Source organism: Drechmeria coniospora, chromosome 01 (assembly GCF_001625195.1).
Source record: "Drechmeria coniospora strain ARSEF 6962 chromosome 01, whole genome shotgun sequence".
Lineage (NCBI taxonomy): Eukaryota > Fungi > Ascomycota > Sordariomycetes > Hypocreales > Ophiocordycipitaceae > Drechmeria > Drechmeria coniospora.
In genome coordinates this window covers 11871529-11890640 of record NC_054389.1, presented here as the reverse complement: position 1 = coordinate 11890640, position 19112 = coordinate 11871529, and the positions used below count along the sequence as shown (strand labels likewise).

The following is a 19112-nucleotide window of genomic DNA, read 5'->3' as shown; positions in this document are numbered from 1 at the left end:
GAGTGCCACAATACTAGTATTTATACTGGCAAGACTACCCAAATAGGATATCATTTAAATACGCTGCCACTTGGCCGCAGTACTACTGCCAGCCAAGACACTGCTATAGTAGTACCCAGTTCAAGTGGTATTGAATCGAATGCCAGGGTCCGTCGACTCATCGTACCATCATCACGGTACTGCCACACTGCTACCAGCAGGCAACAGTCGCCAGTATTACTGCGAGCCAACATAATACTACGGTACTACCAGTGCGAATAGGATCAAGTCGATCATACTATCGACTGGGAACAATCTCGTACTGCCACAAGCAGTCGCCGTGCGGCAGTATTACTGCAGGCCATGCCACTGCTAGAGTATGACTAGCACCAGCAGTGCCAAGTTGATCGTAGAGACAGTCAACCGCGCCATCAGATCATTCAGATATCATTCAGATATATCGACCAAGTGGAACAATATACTATTTAGTCTTACCAGCTAAATGGACCAATATGTCGTTCGGACGCATCGACTCTATAGACCAACAGATCATTCGAAGTTGCTAAATGCACAGATTAATAGAATGTTCGGAACAAACCGACAACTGAATCTTGATCTCAACAGTTTCTACCAATCGAGATACGGCCTCTAAAAAGTAAAAAGTCATACCTATCCGGCACTTTCTTAGATAGAACATCGTACTTGGATGCATTATTGCACGCTATTCTTATTATTTTAATTCTTCAACTTCAATTCTTCAATTGACTTTAGGCCAGTTACTAACTGGCGCACCTTTTACTGTTACTAAAAAGCTAGTTCATTACCTCGTCCTTGTAATCCTTGCACTGCCTCTCTGCAAATTGCAAGTAGTACTTCGGCCAGTAACTGCTAGTAGTAGTATAGGATAGTATCCTGTTTGTATAGTCTTTCTAGTACAAATACTAGTATGGTAACAATTCTAACATAACAAAAGGATTCCTTCCATTGTATGGCCTGGAAAAGGCGGTTTCCAGGCTGCCCGTAACTCTGCCGCAAGATAATAACCTTAACAGCTCCCACTTCCATACGGTTACTGTAAGCCAGCGGAGACGTTCAAGCATATCTCGAGCCGTACTGTAGTACCCGGACGCCGGCCCGGGTCGCCAAAGTCTAAAACCAGTGCATCTCAGGCATGCGCTCCCTGGGAACTCGCCCATTATCACCTGGGCATTTCAGGGCCTGAGCTAGCTTCCGAGAGTTTGCATCAGAGCTGCAGCGTTGAGTCCAAAGAATACCATCTGGCTCATCAGTACTCAAGACTCCGTACCAGAGAGCTCTGCCGCTCGGCTGAGGTTTATTGTTAAGCGGTCGGCACTGGTATTTCTCACGATTTGCCGTTAAGGGAATGAACATTGCCGGTATCCAATCAACCTCTGCCTCAAGGAACTGGCTCTCGAACTCCTTCTTAATGACTGGGTCGACCGTACAACATTTTTTAACTCCCGGAGGTAACAAAGAATTATTTTCGTATATACAGACGTGTCCGTCGGAACTTAGTGCCTGCGCAACGGACATTAAGATTAAAATAAAAGACAGCATCTTACTTGCCCGGGATGTAGCGGCTCTATTGGCAGAAACTTGTTGTGAATCGAGATTTTTTTGTGCGTATATATGTATACTTATGTATATCGATGTTGTACTTATAAGTATAGTTTGGATAACGAAGCAATTGTTGATTTCTCTGATTTAATGGCTTTAGGCCGAGGGAATGGCTGTCTTTATAGGTGTATTTTGACTTAGTCAGTAGCGCTAATAATACTATTATACTTGGAAGTAATAATTAGTAACAAGTTACGGAGTAGATCCTGAAGTAACTCCTAAGTATTTTATTCTGGTCCGTTATCCTACTATTCAACAAGGTATTCTTGTTTGTAACCAAGTTTTCTTGCGTTAACAATCTGGTTTACATTACGGAGTACAGAGTATACTCCGCTTCGATTTCTGTTTCAATTCGTAATAATATGGGTGGACGTTCCTTGGCGCTGGTTCCAAGAGTAAGATGTGGATCGACCCTATGCATAGTTTATGCTTGGTAGTAAATGTTTACAATTGGCTTTTGAAATGACTCGTTTGACTTTGAAAGGTCCAAGATTTTTGTACTGTAGTCTAAATTGTTATTTAGTTGTATTGTCTTTATTTGTTATCGGAGTACTTATAAGCAAGTGTAAACTATGTCTCGCTTGAACAAGACTATACTTTCTTATTATTGTAAGTAGCTATTCGTTTTCTAACAAATCCAGTTAGTGTGTTATTTCTTTGCACAGCTTCTATGCATTTGGAATATCCCTTTAATTATACCCTTGCACTTTAACACCCGAAATTATGCAAAGATACTACTGAAAACGGTTTCAATTTGCTCCAAAGTACTATGAATCTACCTTAGTGCTTTCGGTAATTAAATTATTATATGCTAATTGTGCTATTAGTGGTCATTTTACCTAGTCATTTCATTCGTAATTTATAGAGTAATTATCGCAACATATGATACCAACAAAGTCCACACAAACTGTAGTGTCCTTGTTCGTAGTCCAGTTTAGTACAAACTGGTATTCCAAATTATGCAAACCGTTTTCTCCATTATTTATACATCAATTCACCTAGCGCCACACAACGCCCCGCCATAAAACTAGCACTTACGCAATACAAAAAGTACAGACAAGTAATATCTCCGATATAATTCTTATTGTTCCTACTCCGTACTGTAAATATCTTCCTAAATATCTCTCCAGATTCCATTAATATCTTGCCTAGTTAGAAGAGGCTAATAAAATTACATTAGCGATTTCGACATCAAGGCAGTCGGTTTCAGCCTTATCACAATCAATATATGCTATCATATCTTCTGTAGACCAATCTCTGAGCCAGTGTACATTCTATACTGATTTCCCATTTGCTTCCAATTAAGATACCAATTGTACTTAGCTTAAGAATACCATAATGGTATGTTTTTAGCCTTTTGTGTTTCTGTATTGCTTGTATTCACTTGCGTCAAGTACCAATTATTACTATCTGTACTATATCTCTGATAGATGGCCTGTGGGTTGTTAAATTGAGGGACTGGGCCTGTTACAACTGCTGTAGCCGGTGTAGCTGCTATATATGTTGTTAAATGGTTTTAGAAAATGCTAGTATTAATAATAGTCAGATTACCCAAACAGGATACTATCCTGTATGCTGCTACTTGTAGCTACTGCCAGCGGTACTACTGCCAGCCAGTATACTACCTTACTGCTACTAGCAACTACTAGCCGTAGTATTACTGCGAGCCAGAATACTACTGTGGCACTAATGGACTTGACCCAAGGAAAGTATCATATGAAGGTTGTAGCCATGTTACAGCCACCAATATATGGTCAACTAATCAGGTGAGGACATAATCCACCTTATACGATTGTACCTATAACGTAAGGTTGAACAGCCTACTATCCAGCAGCTAGTTAGAACTATATATAGGGGATACGATTCCCACCTACTTTAACAAGAGAAGGATTTCAACCAGTCTTATCTACATTCCAGAAAGTAACTATCTTGTTATGAGCTTTCCTAAGAGATCAACCTAGAATCCGGGCTGTACTGGTAGAAAGTTCAGGGCGCCTCTGAACAGTATGCCGAATTTTACGTTAGTAACGGGTTGTAGACCGTAACTAATAATTGTAGGTGTTAGATAACAAGCGTGTATTGTATGAACGCCGACTACCTACCTACCTAATGAGTGATATGAAGGTGATTTATTGCTATCGATGTTTACTCGATGTTCACTAGTATCGGAGTAAAGTGTTTTACATTGTCTTAATATACAAACCGAGTTGACTCGGTACCGAGTAATTATTTATGGATCCATCTTATTGATCGATCGATGTTACGGCTGTTTACTTAGTCGTAAGTGAACAACCCCCGCGGCTCGACTGCCTTGTATCTCCAATTAACACAGACGGGTTTTGTACTGGTAGCCTAATCTCGAAAGCTGGATTGCGATAGGACGTAATACGATGCCCTTCTCCCGGTAGTCTTGTCCGTAAGACCTAGATATATATATATCATTTGCTTTTCCTATAGTGTTTGTTATAAGATATCCTCGCACTCTTTGTTTTGGTTTATGTATTACTGACATTATGCTGAACCTTATTGCAAAGTTAGAGAAATCACCATCTTCGAGTAGCCGTATTGTGCCTATAACTCCCCCCCCCCCTTAGAACGGCTTATTTCGGTAGTCCGCCAGGTCAACTACTACAAAACGAGACGAAACACAATAGTTTAGTTCATAGTCTTGCAATATGCAGAGAGGCAGTAGCAAGTATTGCACGGACTAGGGTATATAAAGAACTATTGGAAACAATAGAATATACTGGTTGGAAACTGAGCAAGAAGTATGAATTTGAAGAATTTGATATGTGATGTTTTATCCAAGAGAAGTACCGGCAAGTTAGAACTATTTATTCGTAAGAGGTAGTACCGGAAAGTTGGGACTATTTGTACATAAGAGGTAGTACCTCGATCAGTATATTAACGACTGCACATATCAGTAGTCTAGCTGCTTCTATTGTCGAATGAACAAACTACGCGCCTGTAGGTACAGTCGGTCTATGCGACTCGTTGGTTTGTACAGTCAGTTGGTTTGTACAACTGGTTGGTCAGTACGGTCAATTGACAGTATGGCCAGTCGACTGCTTCGTCGATGGTACGATCGGTTGACTGCATCGACTTGATACTGCTGGTACTGGTAGTGCTATAGTATTATACTGGCTGGCAGTAGTACGGCGGCCAGTAGCTGTAAGTAGCAGCAGAGGATAGCATCCTATTTGAGTAGTCTTACTGCTATAAATACTAGCTTTTTTAATAGCAGTAACGAGCTGTTAGTAGTCAGGGTAATTACCTACGCGCCAGTAGGTACAGGTTGATCCATGCGACTTGTTGGTATGGACAACTCGTTGGTCTTACAGTCAGTTGGTCTGTACGACTGGTTGGTCGGTATGTTCCATTGACTGTACGGCTGGTCGACTGCTTGCTCAACTTGGTACTACTGGTACTAGTAGTCCCATAGTACTAAAACGGCTAGCAGTAGTACAATGACTGCTAGTAGCAGTGTAGAATTGATGCCAATTAATGGTACAATCAATCGACTCTTGGTCGACTTGGCACGCTTAGCACAACAGATATTGATCACAGTAGTGTATTAACCGGCAGTACTGCGGTCAGCAGCCGCAAGTAGCAGCCTACAGGATAGATATCCTATTTGGGTAGTCTTGTAAAGTATTTTTTACAAAGCCGCCGCGGCTATTGTAACTGCTGCGACTGTTATGGCTGTTGAAACTGCTAGTACTGTCCTACGTTGTCCTTTACACTTGTACTGCAAGGAACATTGTTGCTTATTACCCTACTGTGCCTGTAATACTATATTCTCGAACGGCAATAAATTCTACCTGATACTTGCATTTGGCTTAGTTGGCCTATTACTTCTGTCTTGACTAGGTCGTTGTAGACTATGCATTGAGGAAATGTTACATTTTTGAGTTGTACGGGCCGGCCTCGAAGGTGTTGGATGGACCTAAGCAAAGGGTAATACCTACTTCAGGTTACAGCCATATTACACCTACCAATATAGGCCCAACCGATCAGTAAAGGAGTTAATCCGCCTTATACGATTGTAACTATAAAATAAGGTTGGATTATCTACCTAGTTAGCTAGAAGTATAATTAGGGGATATGATTCCCAATTCCCACTCACTTAAACAAGACGAGGATTTCAACCAGTCTTATCTATGCTCCAAATACTTAACTATATTGTTGTTATATATTTGCCATGTCGACAAATGTATGATAGAGATGGCAAGTAATGCGTATCAATACTTGTATGTATCTTGTTGCATTACATTGGCACGAAAAGCTATATTGCGTGGTATCGCGGAACGATTTGCAAATTTTAGTTTGAATAGAAGAAAATTTTCAGTTTCTGCAAGTTCATGCACTTTCATGTAAATAGGAATACTCGTAATCTAAGGAATACCCTAATCAATGTCCAACAGAGGTACCCATCGTCCCATATCCAACGCTCAGGACACTCCACATACGAAATAATCTCGAGTTGGACAGTCTGAAGAGCGCAGTAAGCCATCTAAATGTCTCGAGATTAATGCATTGACGCCATGTCACATGATCTAGACGTCCAATACCAGCTGTTGGCTATGACTTACCTCCGTTCTGTTAAGGGTCCTTGAACTCGTGCTTATCTGTAACCCTCTTGTAGACAACATACCTCAATTTATTCCCAGTTCGTCGTTTGCCAACTTGTAGTAGTTTTTGTTAAATTTCTTTGTATTTATACTAGCACGATTACGCCAACAGGATACTATCCTATGCAGCTACTTGCAGCTACTGGCCGCAGTGCTTCTGCCAGTCAGTACACTGCTATGGTACTACCAACACCAGTAGTGTCAAGTCGACCGCATAGTCAGTCGACGGATCGTACTATCGACCAAGCAGTCGATCGTACCATCGACTGGGAACAATCCGACACTGCTGCAGCAGTCACCGTGCGGCAGTACTACTGCCAGCCGTTTTCCTGCCATAGCACCACCGGTACTAGTAGTATCAAGTCGATGAAGCAGTCGACTGGCCGTACCGTCAATTGACAGGTCCGACCAACTAGCATATCCTGCTGTTGCAAACAGTACTTTTGATTGCCTAGTCCGTGCCATGCTTCCCACTGCCTCTCTTCAAATTGCAAGAGTTTTTCTGTACCATGTGTCGAGTATGCTCTTATTCCTGGGTATTCTTTTGCTGCTGCTACGGGTCCGATATTACCGTGTGCAAGTTATCATTCGACAGTATTGCGTTGTGCTTCATGATCTCTCGGTCTTCCATAGTTTTTCACTATTCCCGGGCGTTTACTTTTATGTGCGTCGAACAATCATGACGAGGATATTATTTACAACTCTTACCATTGCACCCTAGTGCCTATACAGGTCCTGGTACAGCCGAGGGTTTCGTTCTTCCCTACTGCACGTACTGATGCTTTTCGACTATTCGAGGACCTTGCCAAACCCGTATGCGTGGCAGTTTTGGCTGTTGCAGGTTGCGTTGATTACCCGAATCGTCCTGCATTCTAGTAAGGTATTTCTGTTTGGTCCCACAACGATGGTTCGTTCATCCGTGTAGTTCGTCTTGGCCTTTCATTCAGAGAGTTCGTATGCCAAGCACGGGTGAGATCCTAACAGGGAAACATTGTATCGAGCATCCGTTTGGACATGCGTTGTGCAATTAAGGTGTGCGCATAAGACACATGAGATCCGTAAATGGAGTTTGTTTCCGAGCTCGTATCCTGGGTTGACTCTCGGATCGTCACCGTGTTCGCCTCGTGGGTGGCAGCCTCTGTAGATGGCATTCATTGTATTTACTGCAAAGATTGCGATTGCTAGATCATCTCCAAACAGTAATGGGCTCATATCGGATGAATGCCGATCGCCAAACTTGCGTAAATGGTTCAGGTTTCATTTGAGTGCGATATCTTCTCATTCCGCCAGTACAATGTTGAATTGTCTGGAGCAAGTCACTGGCCTGCTGAGGGTTGCATTCTCCCGTTGTCTTATGACAGCGAGTGTTTGTGTTCCCTATGGTGCTTTTGGGAACGATCCAATGTCGTATCTTTCAGGCAAGTGTGTCATGCAACTGCCATTGTTGCCATTGTAGCATATAGTTCAGCCAACGCTGTTATAGTTGTCATGATTCTCATTGATTTCCTGGTTGGTAGTTGCATCAAGCTGCTATTTCCTTCAGGGGCTGGTTTCTATCCCTGCTTGCTGGGCCTTTGTTTTGTCACGGCAAGCATCCAAGATTACTTCAGATATGGCACTTCATCCCTTTCTTCAGCTGAATTAGAGCATAGTTCTGACTGAATTTTCAAGACGAGAATGACGACAAAACGACCGAACTCGAGGACTTTGATGGCGAGATATAGACGCTATTGTTTTCAAACAAATCGTCACTCGGGGTACTCGTGTTTGGAAAGAAGTGTGAAAGCGCAACGATGATGGAGGGATTACGGAGTACCGGGTAGGCTGAAAGATCTCGGCCAAAAGTACTCCCTACTCCGTACTGTATAGTGTCAAAGTGTTGGAGATGCAGAGTACTAGGTACAAGTACTTAGATTTCAGTACCACCGAGCACTCTGCTCAAAGTACAAGTACTTGTGCTTCACGGGTTACCAATTATTACTGCGATTCGCATTCGCACGTCATAGCAACCACGTGACGATTTGGCCGGGACCCACAAATACCAGCACGGAACGGTGGTATCTCCGAAGGCCGACTTCATCCCATTACTTGCACCTGTATTGCTGCCAGCCGAAGCATCTCTCCTCCACTCCACCGGCCAGCAGCAACGACGACACCAATCGTGCAGGGCATGACACCGAGGGCGCGAGATGCGCGAGTTCATGGACCATGTCCACGGCGCCTTTTACGAGGCGACGGGTTGGCGGCGCGACAACTCGTACGCGGCGCTGAACGCCACCTCTGATGGTCAGTCGGCCCCGTCTCGTCTCGTCTCGGACCAACTCCCACCAAGACATACGCGTCGGCGGGCCCTTGCTCGGCCTCGCGGCGTTCACGGGTGACGATTCGCTGACACGTCGCATGCGGCGGTAGCACTCGTCGGCTTCCCGACGCCACGCGGCTTGCGCCTGACGCTCTCGGCGCTGGCGAGCCCCAACTTTGCCACGTCGTACCAGCTCGGCTCCGTCGGCGTCGTCGACGGGTCCGTCTCCTACCTCTTCTCGTCGGTGCCCCTGCGAGCCTTCCTGACGCCGCAGTCGGAGGCGGTGCCGCTGCCCCAGCTCCTGCGATCCTACCGACCGCTGCCGCCGCTGCTTCCGCCGACGCCCCCGTCCCGCCCCGCCGAGGCGGCTTCGGCATCGGCCTCGTCCCTGCTCTACGGCCGGCTGTACCTCCCCCAATCGCGGCTCGAGGCTCTCGTGGTGCGGCGCGTCTCCGCCGCGCTGCAGCTCCAGTTCAGCGCCGTGTCGGCGCAGGACCTGCGCGACGGCGGCACGGCGCTCGGCCTCGCGCAGTACGACGTCGGCCGATACGCGCTGGACGCGCTCGCCTCGTCCGACGGCGGCCTGCTCGGGCTGCGGGGCCTGTACAACTTTGGCGGCGACGGCGAGGGGTGCGCGGCGGCCGACGGCGACAGGGAGCGCGTGCACGGCCGCTTCAGCGCCGGGGCCGAGATCTACTACGGCACCCTCAACAAGTCGGGCGGCGTCAGCGTCGGCGGGCGGTTCGCGACGCTGCCGACGCACCGCGGCACGCCGCTGACGGCGACGCTGACGCTGAACCCGCTCATGGGCAACGTCGCGGCGAGCTACGCCGTCGTCGCCGGCAAGCACTGCAGCCTCGCGTCGCGGCTCGAGTTCAACATGTTCAGCTACGAGAGCGCCTGGGCCGTCGGCACGGAGCTCTGGAGGAAGCCGTTGACTCGGCCGGCGGCGCAGGCTCGGCATCCGGGGCGAAGCTTCGCGGCCAAGATGGCGTGGAGACTGGACGAGCCCCCGGCGCCGACGGCGGAGGTGAAGCGGCGCGGGGACGGCGACGAGTACGCGGGCGTGCTCAAGGCGCGGCTGGACCAGAACCTGCGCATCGGCCTGCTCTGGGAGGGGCGCGTGCAGTCGCTGCTGTTCAGCCTCGGCAGCGGCATCGACCTGCGCAGGCTGGACAAGCCCTTTCGGACGCTCGGGCTGGAGATTCAATTCTCGTCGTGAGGGCGCCGACGCAGGGCGCCGACGCACGGCCCACCGACTCGCCACGGGGAGGAGGAGGAGGAGGACTAGCGTCAGCGGCAGGACGGAAACACGGCAAGTCGAATCGTCGACGAACGGCTCGGCCCCGTCAGCTGAGAGGGCCCTGGCGTCGGAGTGGGCGTCGGAGTGGGCGTCGGAGTGGGCATCGGCGACGAGGGACGACGGTTGTTGGCTTCCTCTACGTGCAACCCGTATCGGGGCATCGACCAGCACGCCTACTCCCATCGGCACGAGGCATGCCGATGCTGCCATCGCTCTGCTGTCCGTGCACGGCGTTCATGTCGGTGACGGAGGAGGCCGGCCATGCACGCGCGGCTGGCCGTGATCCGGGGAGTGACGAGGGAGGGAGGGGGTCGGCCGTCGGGCGAAGCTGCTCAGACGAGGTGGCTGTGGCTCACGAGCCGCGTCACGACGCCATCCGAAACTCGTCCCTCGGCGGTGAGCAGTCCTGTAGGGCATTCCCACGACAGGTACAGATCCGCATCCGAATCGTAGCACCATCGCAGCGTACACATACCTGGGCTTGGCGACGATGTCGATGCCGTCGTGGTGCGTCAACGGTCAGGCTGAGGCTCCGACAGGCTCAGGGGGCGGGGGGAGGAGGAGATGAACCTTGATGGGTAGCCGGCTGGTTTACCTGCAACAAGGGGTGGATCCGGAGGGGGCCAATGAGCGGCCACGATGGACGGACCATTCCTTATCGGGCGGACACCTGGTTACTACCTTGCTTACGGAGTACTGTATACTTAAGTACAGTACGGAGTACTCCGTTTAAGCATTCGTTGCACGGAGTAGGAGTAGTTGATGCAATTACAGTACGGAGTACGGAGTTCTTGATGAAAGTAATTACAGTACGGAGTACGAAGTACTTGCTGTAATTACAGTACGGAGTAGGAGTACGATGCAATTATAATACAGTACGGAGTACGGAGTACTTGATGTACAGTAATTACTAAGTACCTAACACTAGTAAGTAATTACGGTACGAGTACAATGTAATTAAGGTACTTACCCAGTACGGAGTACTTGCATGTATTACTTGCAGTACTTAGGCGCACCAGTGAACGTACAAGTACAAGTACTTGAAGCACGGAATAATACTGTACTCTGTACTCTGTAGGGCGTTTGCATTGAACATGCATCACCCTGTTGTGTACTTGCGCTGTACTGGGCGCAGAGTGCATGTGCAAGTACTCACATTCCCCCTCTGCATGAATTTCACGTACTAGTTACCTTTGCATGTCGCCGTGGGTGTACACCTACTTCTGCCGTCGCCCAGTAATGACGGCTTGCATCTCTGAAGAGTACAAGCAATGTACAACCAAGTACGGAGTAGGACTACTTGCTGTAGGGAATTATGGAAGCCATGTGCCTATGCTCCGTGACGCACTTCCAGTCCCTTGTGAGCGGAAGCGAGCGATGGATGAGCAAGGATAACGGGACAAGAAGTTTGCTCGACGGCTCTGGTGGCAAGGGGGTAAGAATGATTAGTTTCATACGATTAGGGGCTGCGGAGACACCGCATTACTTACCTGTAGCAAGTACACAATGCGGCTCGCACTTCAGTGCCAGAACGTTTAGCGTCCGAGATTGGCCATGTTCAGCACCTATTGCCTGCAACTACAGCACACTGTGCAGTGCACCGCTAGGGCATGGGTGCGCTGGCGTGCTCGGAGCAAGTACAGGTACATGGGCAGCAGGCGCGCCTTGTAGTGCGGCGCACAAAAGGGTGGCAAGGTCGACTTGCCATGATCGAGGACGAGGTACATGTACATACTATGCTTAGGTACTCCGTACCTGTCTGTCAACTGTCAGGCTGGCTGTCAGGCCCAACCAACCTTGTACTTACATCTAATACAGTACAGTCAGTACTTACAGTACTAGGTAATTACCTAGTAATTACTCACTCCGTATTAATACTACCTAGTCCTTATACGTTGGCTCTGAGCGCCTGCTAAGCTTTCATGCGTCCAGCTGCATTTTTCACCGCCCTCGCTAACCTGTCCATCAAGGTTCTCATGACCCCCCGCGCGCGCCCGCAGCCGCAGGCGCGTGCGATCGATGAACGACGGCAACAGCCTCCCGCTCCCTCCTTCCTCGGCCGATACCCATCTGCCCACGACGGCCGACTCCCTGCACTGCGTACGCGGTACTTGTGGCAGGCCGTGCGGTACTTGCTTAACCGTGCTCGTGCGGTGCGGCAACATGTACCGCGCTTGTATCCTCCACGTCATCGACGCTCCTTATCGACGCTCCTTCTCGCCAGCCAGGCCTTCGTCGACTTTTTCTCTCCCCTGTTCTCTCCTCTCTCTCCTCTTATCTCCTCCTCTCTCCCAATCACCTGCAGGCAAGCCGTTGGACAGTCTGGCTTTTTTTTTGTTCAAAACGCATGACTTGTTTCCTCCGTCGTCGGAGCGAGAGCCTGGACGACATTCAGCTGCCGTCTGGATGGCACCGACGGCCGACACACACCTTTGTCAAGCCTCGTCTCACCACCTCGACCGCCTCGCACAAACCCCTCCGTCTCCTACCGCTTCCCGGACCGCCGCCCCCCCTCTCTCCTCTCCAACCATATCGATGCTCCTCTGCTTCGTCCAACCTCGTGCTTCCGTGCCGGTTCCGTCTCTCGAAACCTTTTGCCGTCACTCTCTCGTCCTCTTCCCCCGAGCCACGCCATCTTGCCAGTCGTCAGCACCCATCACGTCGGGCGACACGCACGCCAAGCATATCACAGCACAGTACACTTGCACTGCACGTAGAGCAGGTCAAAAACTACTCGTTCCTGCGCCGGCTACGCATGTCCTCGACCGGACTTGACTCGTCTGCCGCAACCCACTGTAGGCTGGTGCTTTCTAGTTCGGTGGGTCTGCTTTGCCCATCAAGGTAACCATCCCCTTCCCGGTCCCCATCCGAGGCCAACCATTGTCCGGCCGCATGAAAGCCGTCGCTCCTCGTCAGCCATCGCTCGATTTGCTTCTTCATTTTATTAATTTTTTCCTTCATAAAAGACCCCGTCGAGCCGCCGAGTCCGACGACGGCCCTTGATCGAGCTCTCCACTCGTCGACGAACACGCCTACCCGGAATATCCAGCATCGACGAGAACTGTCGGAGCCGACGAATACCCATCCGCGACGAAAGAGACCGTCCCGTACGACGGCGCAGCATCGTCATGGAGGCCGCCGCCGCCAGTTGCGATGGCGAGGCCGTCGACAGTGGTAGACGAGGCCTCCGCATCGCCGCCATCTTCATCATCATGATCGCCTCCCTCCTCGGCGCCTTCCTCCCCATCCTGCTCAACCGGCAGACCAAGATGCACGTGCCCAAGTTCACCTTTTTCGTCTGCAAGTACTTTGGCACCGGCGTCATCATCGCCACGGCCTGGATGCACCTCCTCGCCCCCGCCATCGAGCAGCTCGGGGACCCCTGCGTGCAGCAACGCTGGCTCGGCAGCTACCCCTGGGCCCTGTGCATCAGCCTCATGACCGTCATGGTCATGTTCTTCATCGAGCTGCTGGCCTCGCACTACAGCCACGACGTCGACCACGCCCACGGCGCCGGCTCCGACTCGGACGCGGACCCAAAGGACGAGGCTCTCGCCGCCCGTCGAGCCGGCCGCCGCGCCGACGGCGCCGCCGGTCCCCGCGGTCCCGCCGCCGGTCGCGCCCTCGCCGAGCCTTGCCCCCACGTGGACGTCGAGACGGGCACCGCCCTGCCCGGACGCCCCGACGACGTCAGCTATCCGCCGGGCGGCGAGGATCACCTCGCCCACATCCGCGAGCACGAGGACGGCGACACGGCCGGCGTCGCCGGCCAGCTGACGGCCATCTTCATCCTCGAGTTCGGCGTCGTCTTCCACAGCGTCTTCATCGGCCTCACCCTCGGCACCACCGACGGCGCCGGCCTCGTCACCCTCCTCGTCGTCCTCGTCTTCCACCAGATGTTCGAGGGCCTCGGCCTCGGCTCCCGCCTCGCCCTCGCCCCCTGGCCCAAGCGCAAGCGGTGGCTGCCCTACCTCCTCGCCATGGCCTTTGCCCTCTCGACGCCCGTCGGCGTCGCCGTCGGCATCGGCGCCCAGCCTTCCAACGCGCCCACGCAGAAGCTCGTCAACGGCCTCTTCGACTCCATCAGCGCCGGCATCCTCATGTACACGGGCCTCGTCGAGCTCCTCGCCCACGAGTTCATGTTCAACCCGCACATGCGCCGGTCGCCCCTGAAGATCCAGCTCTTTGCGTTTGCCTGCGTCGCCGCCGGCGTCGCCCTCATGGCGCTCCTGGCCAAGTGGGCGTAGCGACGGTGCCATAATCGGCCGATGACACGAATGCCCCCCCATGATGACGGGGACCAGCGTGTGTTGTTGTTGTTGTTGTGTCGTCCAGCGTTTTTTTTTATTGTACATGATCATGCCGCATTTGCCCATGTTCTGCTTGCAGTCGGAGCCGCCCGCCCGGCCGCCTTGTCTGTCTGCCGTGTCGTGGGCCGGTGTTGGGTGTTTTCTTTCTTTTTTCTTTCTTTTTTTCTCATGCGATATATACACTTTGTTTGGCATGAATGATGAGAATGACCAGCCAAGAACCGTTTTGCGCAGCACGCCTCTGAAGTTTGCTGTGGAGTGCACCATGTGCCGAGCCATATCCTTGCCCCCCCAAACCCGCTTCCGTTGGCTCCGGAGACGCTCCGAGTGCGCGGTCCGGACGCTTGCTGCGGCGGGCCGAACACGCCTCCGGCCTATGCGATGATCGGTGCCGAGCGGTCGGCCCCACAACGTCGGGCGGCCCTCTGTCTGCGGCCAAAGTCCATATTGACTTGTGACAGTACGGAGTATGCAAGTCCCCTCTTACTGTACTGTACAGTACTTCGTACTTCTGCTGAACAAGTAGTGTACTTGTACTCCGTACAGTATGAATGCTAGCCCTACTTATACTGTAAGTACTTACGTATGCACCATACTCAGTCCATAGGCATGTCATGGAAAGTTCACCAAGACAGGGCGGTTGATCTAACGAGAAAGGCCACAATAGATCCGGCCTCGAGTACACGATAGTGAACAGTTTATCTAGAATACGTCATCCTTCACAGATCAGACCATGGCGCTGTTGACTCATCGTCGCATGAGCCATGGTGACAAGGCGAGAAACCAGTTCCCCCATGGCGACGGCAGCCGGAACAATTAGTACTCCGCACATGTACAGCACTACGGCTGTACTCTGTTCATGTACTTGTAACGTCAATTCATCCGGACAAGTGCAGAGTTAGTAATTAATGCTCTGTACGAGTAAGTAAACCCTTGTATTCTGTAGAGTAATTGTAGAACCATATGCTGTAAAGTACTGTGCACGTCTCTGTACTTCGAGCTCCGTACTGTACAGTACGTACATCAATACCCGTAAGTACTTGCTTGTAGGGAGTACTTACGGAGTACTTGGAGTATTATACTGCAAGTACTTAGCTGTACATGTTCTGTACCTAAGTACCTCCTGGTACTTATTAGTTAAATACTGAAAGTAGTTGTAGGGGTCACAGGGACAGTGGCATGTGTTCCATAGACCCAAGTACAGTACAAACCACTCACTGTATCTGTACCACTTCGTACTCTGTACTCCGTACCGTACGGGGTGCGGAGTACTTACGGAGTACATGTACAGTATACTTACAAGTACTGTACTTAAAACATCAATACGCTGACATAATCAGCTCTGCCCCTCCCACCTCACCAATTCGGCTGCTCGTGTGGGGCAGTCGTCTCTCCTTAGTCAGCCATTTCTAGGGCCCCAAACCCTAGTGCAAAAAAGTTCACGCCCATCTTACGCTCCTCACCTCCTGCGCTGAGATCCCGCTTGAGCCTCCATCATCGACCATCGCCCTTCCCACGCCTCAGCAACCCCCAACACCGCAGAAATGGCCCACGGAATCACGGTGCGCGACGTTGATGTAGGTGCTCCCTGATATTCAGATCCGAGGCCGCCGGTGTCCCCGGTGGCCGGCCCAGCGGCCCCATGCCGAAATTCCACCACCGACCTCGTCCCCCTCGACGACCTCGACTGGCGAATCGTCCCCCCCGACGAATCGAACGAGCTTCACCGCTGCAGAGGGCGCCGCGGCCCTCATTGACCGTCAGGAAACCCGCGGCGTCCCTGCATGCGAGCCAGGCCACCGATGTTCGGGATGGGATTGAGGAGCAGGCGCGAGGGAGTCGCAAGACTTCTGAAGACGGAATTTGCTAATGGGTCTGTGTTTGAAGGCGCAAAAATTCATCAATGCCTACTCGGCATTCCTGAAGCGTCAGGGCAAGCTGCCCATCCCTGGTATGTCTGCCCCCCGCTTGCTGCGGCGCCGCCGACCTGGCTAACTCGCCGTCTAGGTTGGGTCGACACCGTCAAGACCGGCCCTGCCAAGGAGCTGCCCCCCCAGGACATCGACTGGTTCTACGTCCGCGCCGCCTCGGTCGCTCGCCACGTCTACCTCCGCAAGACGGTTGGCGTTGGTCGCCTCCGCAAGGTCCACGGCTCCGCCAAGAACCGCGGCAGCCGACCCTCCAAGCACGTCGACGCCTCCGGCTCCGTCGACCGCAAGATCATGCAGGCCCTCGAGAAGATTGGCGTCCTTGAGCAGGACGAGGACAAGGGTGGCCGCCGCATCACCCAGGCTGGCCAGCGTGATCTGGACCGTATCGCCCAGACCACGGCCGAGGCCGAGGAGGAGGACGAGGATGACGAGTAGATGGAAGCAAAACTCTGGCGCGACATGGATGGGCTGGCGTACGGTTGATTTCGTCATGTATGAATGAGATTCCTGGGTCATTGTCCAAGCCTGTCCGGGGTGACTCTATTGCCGCAGTCCAACGTGAACCCCTTGTCGTGCTCGTGCATGTTGGCATGAAGGCTTGCGTCTCTCGATGAAACTGAATCCATGCGTTGATTCCCAGACAGCTGCGAGCACGCTCTTCAGGATCCACGAGCTTCCATCACCTGAACCTACACACATCTCTTGTGAGTTTACATCTCTTGTGAGTTTACATCTCTTGTGAGTTGACATCTCTTGTGAGTTGTGACATGCCAATCTCCATCACTTTGCAAGCAATCAAGGTTGAAAAATGGTGATGCCGGGTAGGGGCGTTTTGTTGAAAGCAAGTTGACGAGGCAGTCATTTTCATTCAAGCAGCCATCTCCGATATCCATCTTCCTCGATCTTGAAATACAAACTTCATGCACCCGGTCTCTCGAGATTCTGTTTTGCTTCATGTGTGAGATTCTGCTCTGGCAACACCAAAGGCCTCGGGCTAGCTGATGACGATATACACCATCATCATCCGCCCGACCCGAACCCGCCCGGATACGACTTCTACATTGACTTCAGCATATGAATTATTCATTTTCATGGTATTTACACCACACCCCCATACGCTCACCTTCCTGAGGCTTTCCAACTTGTTTATTCTCCGGTGCGAAGCCCGCTCGCTCTTGGAGTGTTGTGTTGCCCCCTTGGAGGGAGGAAGCAACGCAGCAGAACAGAGCACCTCGTAACCAAGGGGTCACCCAGCATGGCAACCGTCTTCAGCACCTCAAAGGGATCGGCCTCATCTCTCATCTCGCCAGACCCTTCACCGTGCCGAGGTCGCGTCCGGCAGCGGCCTTCGCCATCAACACCAACACGGATCCCCCCGTTCGACCGGCGGTTTGCGTCTCCCGTGGCGCAGTTCTACTTCCTCCACATCATTGACTGCGACACGGCCACCTTGGAAGTGCAAGTGCTGGGAGCCAATCTCAGCTTCACATTCACGCACTCGCGCGCGCTGCAGGCGTCGTGTCCCTCGAAGATCGCAGTGAGCTTGGAACGCAAGACGACGGGCTTTCTCGCCATGGTGAGATCGCAACGGCGACAGCAGATGCCACCAGGTCACTCGATCGACGCCCCTCACGACTGCAGCGAACGAGAAAGTCTCGAGGGTGGGATCGAAGGAGGCAATGAGCAACGCATCGTTCTCGCATGGGCAGAGTCCGGCCACGGCGTCGGAACCGGTGGTGAAATGCTCGACGCACCCGGTCTCGGCACCAACTCGTGGGCGACACTGTCGAATAAGATATGGACGCGGCGCGCGATCCGCATCGGCCGCCTTCTGGGCCTCAAGATGGATCGACCCTACGACAACATGGGCTCGCGACGGCTTCAAGGCGAGGCGAGCGAGAAGCTTAGGGGAATATTTCTCGCGTCACACGTCGAGGTCAAGCTGGCAACGCACGCCGTGTACACGCTACTGCGCATCTTCAAGATTCCGCACGGCGGCAGGGCGGGTTTAGAAATCGACGCGCTGCGGGCGCTGCGAGAGGCGCGGTGGGAAGACGGGTCGAGGCCAAGAGTCGAGATCTACTTCTCGAGACGCAACTGCGGGTCGTGCGGCATCTTCACCCAGAGACTCAGCCAGCTGACGGGGGTGCACATGGCCTTGCTATGGCGGGACCGGCTGACGAAGATGGTGTACCATGGACGGCGCCTCCAGACGACAGAAGGGCGCAGACCTCCCCCCGCCGTTCGCGCGGTAGAAGGTGAGTCTCTTGACGATGGCGGCTCGGCACGTGGAAACAGAGATGGAAACGTGCCACTTTCGGACGTCGTGGACCTTACGAGGGCCTCCTCGCAGCAAGCCGTCGACCTGACACGGAAAACACCGACTGCTGAATGCTCTGAACATGGCGATGACGATGAAAATGAGGACGGGGGCCGCGATGGCGGCGGCGGCGACGACGGCGACGACGGCTCCACGAGAGATGGCCAGTGGACAGTATTGGATGCGTACTTTGACGGCCTGGCATACTGCGTCGGCCAGCTTGGTCACCGCCGTGTCTCGTTTCGATCGGTACGGGCCGCCGTCGTCGACTTTGCGCGCCGGATGCTGAAGCATGCACACCACCGCTCAGACAACTCCTGTCGGTGCGCCTTCACGCCTAACCAGCGCGTCCTATATCAGACATCCGGCATGTTCGAGACATGCGAGACGGCGTCGGCGTTGGAGTCGGCGGCCCGTTTCTGGGCAGGCCGCGGGGGCGGTGCCAACCAGCGACAAAGCGCCAGGGTGCAACGGAGGCGACAAGTGGAGAGAAGGCATCGCCGTGGGCAGGCGGTGAGATTGGGCGTGCGAGAGCGGTCGCGGAGGAGAGATGGCAGCGCTCCGAGCAGCGGCAGAGGAAGCAGCTGTTTGAGGCTAAAGGTGCGATGGCAGGACGTTTAGATGGTCGACGGATCGTCGAGGGAGTCGCAGACTGGCATGGAATGTTGAAGACTTGTATTCGTTGGTTGATGCTTGTG

General features: G+C 52.3%; 5 protein-coding genes across 5 annotated transcripts; 4 read left to right on the top strand and 1 right to left on the bottom strand.

The window, feature by feature from the left end:
* Positions 1–1128: 1128 nt before the first annotated feature.
* Positions 1129–1533, bottom strand: DCS_03163 (uncharacterized protein; the record flags this gene model as incomplete). The annotated part of the gene is made up of 1 exon (XM_040800487.1): positions 1129–1533. One exon carries the CDS (start codon positions 1531–1533, stop codon positions 1129–1131), a length of 405 nt encoding a protein of 134 aa, XP_040661370.1.
* Positions 1534–8437: 6904 nt separating this feature from the next.
* Positions 8438–9772, top strand: DCS_03162 (uncharacterized protein; the record flags this gene model as incomplete). The annotated part of the gene is made up of 2 exons (XM_040800486.1): positions 8438–8534; positions 8661–9772. The coding sequence occupies 2 exons, from the start codon at positions 8438–8440 to the stop codon at positions 9770–9772; spliced, it is 1209 nt and encodes a 402-aa protein (XP_040661369.1).
* A 3209-nt stretch (positions 9773–12981) lies between these two features.
* Positions 12982–14100, top strand: DCS_03161 (membrane zinc transporter; the record flags this gene model as incomplete). Its single annotated transcript, XM_040800485.1, has 1 exon — positions 12982–14100. The coding sequence occupies one exon, from the start codon at positions 12982–12984 to the stop codon at positions 14098–14100; it is 1119 nt and encodes a 372-aa protein (XP_040661368.1).
* A 1607-nt stretch (positions 14101–15707) lies between these two features.
* Positions 15708–16529, top strand: DCS_03160 (40S ribosomal protein S19; the record flags this gene model as incomplete). The annotated part of the gene is made up of 3 exons (XM_040800484.1): positions 15708–15740; positions 16051–16114; positions 16171–16529. The coding sequence occupies 3 exons, from the start codon at positions 15708–15710 to the stop codon at positions 16527–16529; spliced, it is 456 nt and encodes a 151-aa protein (XP_040661367.1).
* An 820-nt stretch (positions 16530–17349) lies between these two features.
* On the top strand, positions 17350–19035 carry DCS_03159 (uncharacterized protein; the record flags this gene model as incomplete). Its single annotated transcript, XM_040800483.1, has 1 exon — positions 17350–19035. The coding sequence occupies one exon, from the start codon at positions 17350–17352 to the stop codon at positions 19033–19035; it is 1686 nt and encodes a 561-aa protein (XP_040661366.1).
* Between the last annotated feature and the right edge of the window lie 77 nt (positions 19036–19112).